Genomic DNA, 11,121 nt, shown 5'->3' on the forward strand with positions numbered 1-11,121 from the left:
GTTTATATTCTGTAGTTTATATTCTGTAGTTTATATTCTGTAGATTATATTCTGTAGTTTATATTCTGTAGTTTATATTCTGTAGTTAGAGGCTGAAACGTGGCAGATATGTTACAGACTGTTCGTGACCTCCGTATGTGTGAAGTTCTGTCTGCTGCTGATAAGTTCAGTATTTCGTGTCTAATCTGTTAAACAAACATGAAACTCCTTCATGTTCAGATTCTGAAACCTTCTGTTTCATCATTTATTTCTGAATGAGACGAAGGATCAACTGAACCAGTTTGACTCAGCTGGATGAACTTTAACCCAGTTTTAGTGTCATTAACTAAAATGTGTTTATTTTGACTCTCACTGTCCAGCTGACATGATAAGATGATTATTATATTAGTCAAGTCATTTTTAATCAGAAACACCCAATAATTCTGTCAGCAGCTTCTCACATGTGAATATTTGCTAGTTTTCCAGTTTTCCATCATTGTAACTCAACATCTTTGTGTTTATTTTCACTATAATGATTCACACTGTTCACACCGATCAACCAATAGAGTATTAAAGACAGTAATGACCGTCCTGTGATGGAATAATACGACCCTCAGTTTAATGAAACTAGATTTGAACTTTACTGCTGCTGATTTATAACTAATCTGAGATCAATCAGATGATGTGAAGGAAACCTGAAGGTCTTAAAAAGCGTCACAGACGATGTTGTTAGTTGATCTAAATGATGTTCAGGAGACAAAGCTGCAGTAGATTATAACTGTCCAGTTAGTTTAGTTTAGTAACTCAGCAGTAATAAATGAATCTGACTCTAACACTGAGTCAAAACATCTTTAACGTGTTTATCAGTTAAAGTTCTGCCTTAAAATGTTACGTTAAGTCAATAAATACAAACAGTTTAACAAACCAGAAGTTCATTTATTAAACTGCTCAGACAGATCATCTTTAATTCAGATGAAATTTGTTTTTTATTTATATTTCCTTCATCTGAAGAGTTTTTGGTTGCTGTGTAAAGATAATAATATAATATAATAATAATAATATAATAATAATAATATAATAATATAATAATATACAGGCTGCCGTCAGTCAGATTATTATTCATGTAGTGTTGAACTCTGACCTTCATCAGGGTTTATTGACTTATTCTAACACATATTAAAGACACACAGCAACTTTCCATCATGTCAAACTACAAAACATGACGTTTTAACTCTTCAGCAATGCATGCTGGGAAATCTGCTAACATGCTGATCATGTTTTTAAAAAGAGTCTTAATTTAACCAGTTGAGTTCATTCAACTCAGCATTTTAAGTCAGAAGATTTTTTTATAAATATAAGTTATGAAATGATTTTGAAATAAAAACTCTACATTTTCTTATTTTAAGGTTTAATTTGGCCTCATTTAAAACTATAAAATCTATTTATTTAACTGAAGTTAATCACAAATAAGAGTTGATTCCACTAAACTCTTGTGTGATATTTTTACAGTGTTCTTGCTTAAAATTTTGACCCAATTGGCTCCATTTTGACTCTGTGATGTTTTTACACATAAACAAGATCAAATAAGAAATAATCTACCTCAGAAATATAAAATAAATGTGTTATTGGAGAAAAAGATGTTTCCTCGTGACAGAATCTAAAAAATTCTTCTTTTCCAAACTCCAGAACTCATTAAAAATAAAAAACTCTTTTATATCCGTTTATTTCTCCTCTGATGGTGTCTCTTCCAGCAAATCAGCGGCCGCCTCTCAGCCAATCAGGAGGCCCCCCGAAATCCAGACAGCTACGTCACCGTCGGGTCAGCCAATCAGCGCAGAGACCCCCGCCCTCCGCGCTCCGTTTTGTGCTCAGAAAGTTTGGACTTGGAGCTGATAGACAGCAGGACAGATGATCATGTTTTATTATCTCACACAACTTCTGCTCCTGCGCACTGACGCTGCTGCTGCTGCTGCGGGTTCTGATGCGGGACTGTGCGGGGCTCTTTGGTGCTTTTATTGCGGGTTGAAGAGTTTGGATTTCCTGTCGGACTGAGCTGAGATGGGCTTTGAACTGCGGGTTTTTGCGTGCAGCTGCTGGTTCTAGTCTGGACTGTGTCCGGCGCGCAGGGCCCTAAAAACCCGGAGAACCGCACTCCAGCCCCGCAGGGTCCCCGCAGAGAGGGGGGTTATGTTAGCCGTGGGTCCGATGGACGGGTCCCGACAGAGCGCCTTCCTCCTCAGCACCCCTCCTCTAGCAGCTCTGCACAGCATGACCGAGATGAAGACCCCGCTGTACCCGGCGTACCCGCTGTCCTCCACCGGCCCCAACTCCTCCACCTCCCCGGCCACCACCTCTCCCAACCCGGGCGGCATGGCCGTGTCCTCCCCGGGGATCAAGTCCTCCGCGGGGCTGTCCTCGGGGCTCGGCTCCCCGCAGCTCTGCTCCTCCGCCACCCCGCACGGAATAAACGACATCCTGAACCGGCCCATCGCGACCTGCGCCGGAGCCACGGCCGTGGCGGCCGCCGCCGCCGCCTCCTCCTCGGCGGGGCTCCTGTCAGGGCTGCCCCGGTTCAGCAGCCTCAGCCCGCCGCCGCCGCCCGGACTTTACTTCAGCCCCGGCGCCGCGGCGGTGGCGGTGGCCCGGTACCCGAAGCCCCTGGCGGACCTCCCGGGCAGGACGCCGATCTTCTGGCCGGGAGTCATGCAGAGCCCGCACTGGAGGGACGCCAGATTTGCGTGTTCAGCCCGTAAGTGTGTGCGGGCCGGTGGCGGGAAAACCGGGACTAAATAACTTTAAAAAGGCTTTTTAATTCTCTCACAACGAAATCAATTCATATTATTAAAATACAATTTTAAAAAAAAAAGCAAAAATCTTGAGATGTTTCTGTTTTAATTCAGTGTAAATATCTGAATATTTTGCAGTAAAAGCCAAACGGAAATAATATGAATATTATTGATAATAATAATGATGATGATGATGATGATGATGATAGTGGATGAAGCGGCCTGTAGATGATGGGTTTTATTGTGTGGTTGTTTCAGATCAGAACTCCGTCTTACTGGACAAAGACGGGAAAAGAAAACACACGAGACCAACGTTCTCCGGACAGCAGATCTTTGCGCTGGAAAAGACTTTTGAACAAACTAAATATCTGGCGGGACCCGAGAGAGCGCGGCTGGCTTATTCTCTGGGCATGACGGAGAGCCAGGTCAAGGTAATCCACTACATATCTACACAAATATATATATAGAAATAACTATATAAATATATACATGTAAATAATGATATGACAGGGAGCCAATTCAAGGTAAAATAATAAACTGAAGCAGCTTCTTTTATTTTAGCAAAACAAATGATTTCATAATAAACATCTTGTTTCTCTATATTGAAAAAAAAATGAACAAATGTTTTTAATTTTGGATAAAATGCTGCTAATTGATGAATCAATGAGTAAGTTTTATATTAATGATCTGACATGTTGTTCTGTGAACATTCAGCTCATTTTAACTTATTGAGGAAAATCAGGCTAAATGTCATTTAATGCACGAGGCCTTTCGATCAGAAAGGTCACGAGCTTCATTCAAGTCTAAATTTCTCCCATGATGCATCATGTTTATTTCCTGCGTGTCTTTTATTATGTGAAACACCTGCTTTGCTTTTTTTTTTACACGAATTTTATTATAAATGTTATTTGATTCAGTTTAAATAATAATCACATGTTTATTTCTTGTTATTTTCATCTGTGAAACATTTGTTTTGCATCTTTCGCTTGAAATATTTTGTTTATTTAAAGTTTTATGACACATTTGATTATATTATAACACATTATAATTATTACTGTAGTTTATTTTCATGGTTTATTTCTGGAACATGAATCTAAAATGAAGCTGCAGAAGAAGAAGAAGAAGAAGACAAGCTGCGCACCTGCAGGCGCGTGAGATGCCAGAACAATTAAAAACAATGTGTGTGTGCGTGTGTGTGCGCGCGTGTGTGTGTTGCAGGTGTGGTTCCAGAACAGGAGGACTAAATGGAGGAAAAAGCACGCGGCGGAGATGGCCACCGCCAAGAAGAAGCAGGACTCGGAGACGGAGCGTCTGAAGGGGACGTCAGAGAACGAGGACGAGGACGACGACTACAACAAACCTCTGGACCCGAACTCAGACGACGAGAAGATCACACAGCTGCTGAAGAAGCACAAACCGCTGCTGCACACGTCGGAGAACGACAGCTCCTAACTTCCTCTTTCTGCGGGGAAAAAAGACGTGAAGTGACGTGAAGGAACTCTGTCTGTCTGGAGTCTGCAGCTTCACTTCTTTTCCTCCATTTTTTAAAAACTTTTATTTTGTTTTGGTTTTTTTTTGCACGAAGTCCGGAAGGAAATAAGAAGAGTTGATTTTATAATCCGGACTCGTTCCGACACAGAAGACGACACTTACCTGTAAATAGAACCGTGAGTTGTATCCAATAGAAATTATCCTGCTGTGAATAATTTATGTGTAAAAAAAACAGTTTTTTTGTAAAGACGCTCAGCTGAAATTTCACTTTTTATTTCGTTTCTTATAATAATAATAATAATAATAATAATAATGATAATAATAATGATAATAATGATAATAATAATAATCACAGCGCCTCCGGAGGGTCCGTGAAGGCCTCTTGACTCACTTATCAGAGCTGGAGGAGCTCTTTGAACGCACCACCACCCTGTACACACACACACACACACACACACACACACACACACACACACCTGTGCACCTGTGACACACCTGACTGACTGAACCTTTATTTATATGTTTTAAGTTGTGACTGGCGCCTGCGCAGTTGTGTATCATCGCAGGTTCATGTAATGCACTTTTATTTAATAAAAACTCAAATGTTTGCTGTTTTTTTCACCCGCGAGATGTTAATTAATACACGAGTTTCAATTGATTAATAACAGCATTGATTAATGATTGAATAGCAGGCAAATAGCCAATTAAAGCTCTAATTCATTTTCATTTTAAACACTTTTTCTATTTCTGCTGCGATGCTGCTGCAGATCAAACATTATTATTATTATTTATGTGATTATTATGATATAATTTATTGTGTTTTGTTTGATTTTTATAGTTCTTAGAAATAAATTCACATTTTTAAACATTTTGAGTCGATTTTGAAACAGAAAATCAGCAACAACTCGCTTTTAAAGAAGGAAACCAGCAAATCTGAAGGAATTTTATATAAAATTGTGAAATATTTTAATTTAATCGGAATAACTGAACGTTTTTTTTTTCTCGAGTTTTCGTTGAGGCAGAAAAAGCTGACGTGAGTGTGAAGCTTCACGGTTTTGTTGTCAGATTGAAACGCAGCGAAGCGACGAGCAGCCGCTGATATTTAATTCATCACATGTGGATCCAGATGTGACGCCACGTGCGTCTCATCATAAAGTCCCGACTGACACCGGGAAACAAAGAAGACGAGATTTATGAACGAAAAAAAAAATGTCATAAAAAAAAAGGAGAAAATCTTCTTTCTGCTGCGGAGCCTCAGCAGCAGGTTGATCCGAGCAGCAGCAGCTTCAGTCTGATTCAGTCTGGACATTTAACCGCGGATCCACCTTCATTATTATTCACCTATAATATCACAGCTGCATTTATAAACATAATAATAATAATAATAATAATAATAATGATAATAATAATAATAATAATACTGTTATAAAACAATCAGGCAGCTTCACATTTATGAAAACGTATTTAAACATTTATTCTTTTTTTAACTAGAAACTAAAACTACATTTTTTTATTTTAATGATCTTTTTGTTTTTTTGCAAACTAAATAATATTCAGTAAAATAGAAAATAGATTCTGCGTGTAAAAAGTGTTGTTGTTTTTTTTTTATTAAAGTCAGAATATAAATGACGTCAAACTTGATTAAATTGAGTCAAATTGAAGAGAAAAGCTGTAAAAACTGAATCAACTGTAAAAAAAAAAAAAATAAATAAAAATCAACATTTCAGCATTTTTATAAACTCTTTTATCCACTTTGGATCAAATTTACTTTGAATAATTATAATTGACATTTAACAAATAAGGTTTAAATAAGAAATTTCTCATAAACTGAAGTCATGAAGCATCAAACTGATAAATGATGAAGAACATTTGGACTGATTTGGATTTTTATTCTTTTACATTTAATATATTTGACATCAAACAAAGAGAAAACTGTAGATTTTCAGATAATTACATGTATGTTTATATATTCTATGTTTCAGACACACACGAGATGATTTTCTATTAATTTCTGTTAATTTGTATTTTCTGACAGATTATAATCTGTGTTCATGTTTCCTGTCTGAAGCGAGCTCAAACTCTGCAGAACGTCTCAGGAACCTTTATCATCATCATCATCATCATCATCATCATCATCATCATCTCACGACCTCTGAGATTTATCTGGTGACCTCTTCGGGGGGTCCTGCCCCTCAGGTTGAGAACCGCTCTTCCTCACATGGATGGATGTAAAAGCAGCTTCGAGTCACTAATTTAAAAATAAAACTGAAATGTTTCATCAATAAACTGATCGACAGGAAATTAATCAGCAACTATTTTAATAATTAAAACATCACAGAGCAGCTGCTCAACTTTATGAGGATTTCCTGCTTTTTATGTTTTTATAAACTGAATATTTTTTGTGTTTTATTTATTATAACACACATTTTTCACTTTTTTTTGACATTTTATATAAAAACAATGTATTGATTAATCAGGAAACAGTCATAGTTTGCAGCTCTGATGTGTATTTTGTGTGTAATTATAGATTATAATCTCTCTTCAGGTCTTTAAAACCTTCAAACATTCACAGAAACAACTCAGAGGCATCGTGTCCTCAGCGGTTCTCAACCTGAGGGGCAGGACCCCGTGAACAGGCCACTAGATGAATGTTAGAGGTCCTGAGACGACGAACAAAAGCAAAGATGATAAAAAGCAGAAAGTCAGAGCTGGAGGCAGAGACGAGCTGACGATCAGCTGCTTCAATAAAGCTTCAATTAGAACAGATTGAATCGTTCAGCTGTGATTTCTCTGCTTCGACATGTTTAAATGTCTGAAAACTCTGAAAACTCTGAAGCTTCCTGAATAAACTTTGAGTCGTTTTGAGCAGAAACGTTGAGAATCACGTCTGCAGGTTTCTGCTGTTTTATTAAACAGGAGACATGAACACAGATTATAATCAATAATCTGCTCTGTGTGTCTGAAACAATGTTGTAATAAAGTTTTCACTACATGTTTATTCCTTTAACATCCTGAAAACAACACAAACAATAATAAACAATAAACACAATTCTGTCAGAACATAAAATGATGAAACAACATGATCACGTTTGCAGCTTAATTAAGATTATTTATGAGTATTTATGGATAATGAATACAGATGATCTGAGTTAAATGATCAGTCAGTTCATCAATTAGTTGATTGACAGAAATTATTTTATATTTTCATCATTTTTTAAGCAAAAATAGTGAAAATGTTCTGGTTTCAGCTTCTCAAACGTCTCAGATTTGCAGCTTTTCTGTGTTTTGAAGACGTCACTCTGGACTCTGAGAAGGTAAAACAACATTTTTATATTTATGAACACAACTTTACTCTTCAGAGTTAGTTTACTGACTTAAATATGACCAAACAAACATGTAAAATAACTTCATATGATCAAATAAAAACAATATTCTACATAAAAACACAATTCTGTCAACACGTAATGAAAATGACTGAAGAGTTTTCAGCTTCATTAAGATTATTAACGAGTGTTTATGAAGAGAGAATAAAGAGTTAAAACACGTCAGAAGATATAACATATAATATAATAATACATATAGATATTTAAAGACATTTTTACAGAAATAATTATTGATCGAGAGAATAATTTACAGATTATAACACATATCTGCTGATCAATAACAGTTATTGGAGGATCAGTCGCGATACACCGATACTGACGATAACCTGAAATATTGATATCATGTTAATGATACACATAACGTAAATAATCCAACACACACACACACACACACTCAAAAAGAGACAAAACACACAATAAACAAAGTTAAAGATGAATTTGACTGATAACATTTTTATTTTAAATTTTCTACAGATATGATGATAATAATGTTATTATGAATTATTTTGGAAACTATTATCATTATTACAGCCTTGATCTCAGTGTTGCTGGAATCGTGGCTGTAAACATTTAAAGTGAAGAGTTTTTCTCTACACGTTCGAGCATTAAACACTGAAACTACGTCAACACAAAGACTTTAAAGTGAAGCTTCAACAGTCGTGTTTGTTTCAGAGGAAACTTCATCAGGATCAAAAACAAAGAGATGCAAATATAATTCAGTTTACAGTCACCACACAGTTTTATTGTTTAAAAAGAACATAACATGTGATTCTTAGTGTCCGTCATGTGACCTTTTTTTCTTTCTGGACAAAAAGACGAAACGTTTTATGGTTTGATAAAAGACAGAAAGCAGTAATACGACACTGACGGTGAGATATCAGGATATTAAACAGTGTGTTTATTTTAGTGATGAAATATGGCAGCTGTGACCATTTTAAATAAATAGATGGTTATAATAAAGTGCAGGATGTGATACACACCACAGCTTCATTTAAATCTCCCTCTTTAACATTTATGAGCAGTTAATAAACACTTAATAACTGTTTATAACTCGTTATAATGCAGCTATAAGCAGATATAAGGGGTTTATTAATGAATATCAACAATCATAACTCCACATTTGTTCATGTGTGTATTCATGTATTATTATATATGATTATTACATTATAAAACATTTATGAAACATGTTTATATGACATCATCACATGTTAAATATCTGATGTAATAAACATGTTTCATATGAGGAGTTTTAGTTGTTGACAAAAACTTTAGTAAGAAAGAAAACTGCAGATTAAATCAGTTCTCTTTTGGATGATTCAACAACAACTGCTGCTGCAGTGTTTCTTCTTCATCATATCAACAGCAGCTGAGGATTGTGGGTATTGTAGTATTTAGATCCGTCCACCAAACTAACAGAAAAAAAAACTTGATTTCTCAGAAATAAAGTTGAAATAATGTAAACTGGTATCAGAACATGAACATGTATGATGGTCACATCATCCAGGAGTTTCTGTGTCCTGTCAAATTTAACAGATCATTTCATCTGTTGTCATGGCAACCCATAAATATAAACATGTAAATGCTGTGGGACGCGTGTCAGCTGCCACCATGTTGGTAAATTCACTTACTGTGAACTGAATTTATTATTATTAATTATTCCATTTATTGATAGTAAACCTGCAGACACACACACACACACACACACACACACACAGGAGCGACCTGATGATGTCATCAAAGAATAAACGCTGCTTTCACACCGACTTCATTTATACTATTGATCACGTCTCTAACAAACAGCCCACAGATCATCATCATCATCATCATCATCATTATTATTATTATTATCTGAGTTTTGTTTATACAGTTTGAGAATAATGTGTAACTGATTATATAACTCATCATTTATATAAACAGTGTTGAAAATATGAATATTACTGGAACAGAATTGTGAAGTTTGTTGACATTTTTAATAATTATAACTATTGAAAAACTATTGAATCTCTATCAATAGTTTTTAAATCATCATAGTAATAATAATGATATAATAATAAACTTTATTTATAAAAACCTTTCATACAGAAATGACATGCAGAGTGATTCACATGAACAAAGACGTAAAAACAGAGACAGAAATCTGTAATTAAAGTAAAACTAATCATAAAACAACAATATGAAAACAGATAATACTTTGAAATAATTACAAAACAACTTTAATTCATTGTAGTAATTTGTAGTATTTTGGTATGAAAACATCATTTCTGATGAACAAAGTATTCTGTGATTGATTGATTGACAGTTATGATGCTGTGAGTTAAAGCTCCTCCCACAATATGGTGGCTGTGATGACTCAGTGATAAAATGACCAGCGGCGCCCAGTTAAAGCATCTACGTGTATATAGAATATCTATGATGGGAAACGCTCAGTCACAGGCCTGAAGGTTACAGACGGTTTCCATTAATATCCCCAAAACTGCACAAGAGCTGCAGGATCATTACAGTTTATATTTCCTGATACAAAAGTGAAGATCATTTCAATTTTAGTTTAATTCCTCAAACATCAGTTTCCATCATAAAGGAGAAATTATTACATGTGAGTCAGATGAAGTTTGATTGATCAGCAGTGATGTGATGATGGCGTTTAATGAGGTCACAGCGTCTATGAGCTCCAGGTTAGCATGAAGCTAACGTGTTCTAAGTCGACTCCAGGTGGAGTTAACGTATTCTACGTCGACTCCAGGTGGAGTTAACGTGTTCTACGTCGACTCCAGGTGGAGTTAACGTGTTCTAAGTCGACTCCAGGTGGAGTTAACGTGTTCTAAGTCGACTCCAGGTTGAGTTAACGCGTTCTACGTCGACTCCAGGTGGAGTTAACGTGTTCTTTGTTGACTCCAGGTGGAGTTAACGTGTTCTTTGTTGACTCCAGGTGGAGTTAACGTGTTCTAAGTCGACTCCAGGTGGAGTTAACGTGTTCTCCGTCGACTCCAGGTGGAGTTAACGTGTTCTCCGTCGACTCCAGGTGGAGTTAACGTGTTCTACATCGACTCCAGGTTGAGTTAACATGTTCTACGTTGACTCCAGGTGGAGTTAACGTGTTCTACATCGACTCCAGGTTGAGTTAACATGTTCTAAGTCGACTCCAGGTTGAGTTAACATGTTCTACGTCGACTCCAGGTGGAGTTAACGTGTTCTCCATCGACTCCAGGTGGAGTTAACATGTTCTATGTTGACTCCAGGTGGAGTTAACATGTTCTATGTTGACTCCAGGTGGAGTTAACGTGTTCTAAGTCGACTCCAGGTTGAGTTAACATGTTCTAAGTCGACTCCAGGTTGAGTTAACATGTTCTACGTTGACTCCAGGTGGAGTTAACGTGTTCTAAGTCGACTCCAGGTGGAGTTAACGTGTTCTATGTTGACTCCAGGTGGAGTTAACGTGTTCTAAGTTGACTCCAGGTGGAGTTAACGTGTTCTAAGTCGACTCC

At 36.6% G+C, this 11,121-nt stretch overlaps 1 protein-coding gene across 1 annotated transcript; it reads left to right on the forward strand.

The window, feature by feature from the left end:
• The first annotated feature begins 1,396 nt into the window (after nucleotides 1–1,396).
• On the forward strand, nucleotides 1,397–4,977 carry nkx6.1 (NK6 homeobox 1). Its single transcript, XM_067574064.1, has 3 exons — nucleotides 1,397–2,728; nucleotides 3,024–3,196; nucleotides 3,984–4,977. The coding sequence occupies exons 1-3, from the start codon at nucleotides 2,167–2,169 to the stop codon at nucleotides 4,215–4,217; spliced, it is 969 nt and encodes a 322-aa protein (XP_067430165.1). The 5' UTR covers nucleotides 1,397–2,166; the 3' UTR covers nucleotides 4,218–4,977.
• The last annotated feature ends 6,144 nt before the right edge of the window (nucleotides 4,978–11,121 follow it).

The sequence above is a fragment of the Thunnus thynnus genome, chromosome 19 (genome assembly GCF_963924715.1).
Source record: "Thunnus thynnus chromosome 19, fThuThy2.1, whole genome shotgun sequence".
Taxonomy (NCBI): domain Eukaryota; kingdom Metazoa; phylum Chordata; class Actinopteri; order Scombriformes; family Scombridae; genus Thunnus; species Thunnus thynnus.

Excerpts from the sequence above, each read along its gene's own strand:
- nkx6.1 (XM_067574064.1), top strand. The coding sequence starts at position 2,167 with ATGTTAGCCGTGGGTCCGATGGACGGGTCCCGACAGAGCGCCTTCCTC. Across the intron at positions 2,729-3,023 it reads CAGATTTGCGTGTTCAGCCC|ATCAGAACTCCGTCTTACTG; the intron begins GTAAGTGTGTGC and ends TGGTTGTTTCAG. Across the intron at positions 3,197-3,983 it reads TGACGGAGAGCCAGGTCAAG|GTGTGGTTCCAGAACAGGAG; the intron begins GTAATCCACTAC and ends TGTGTGTTGCAG.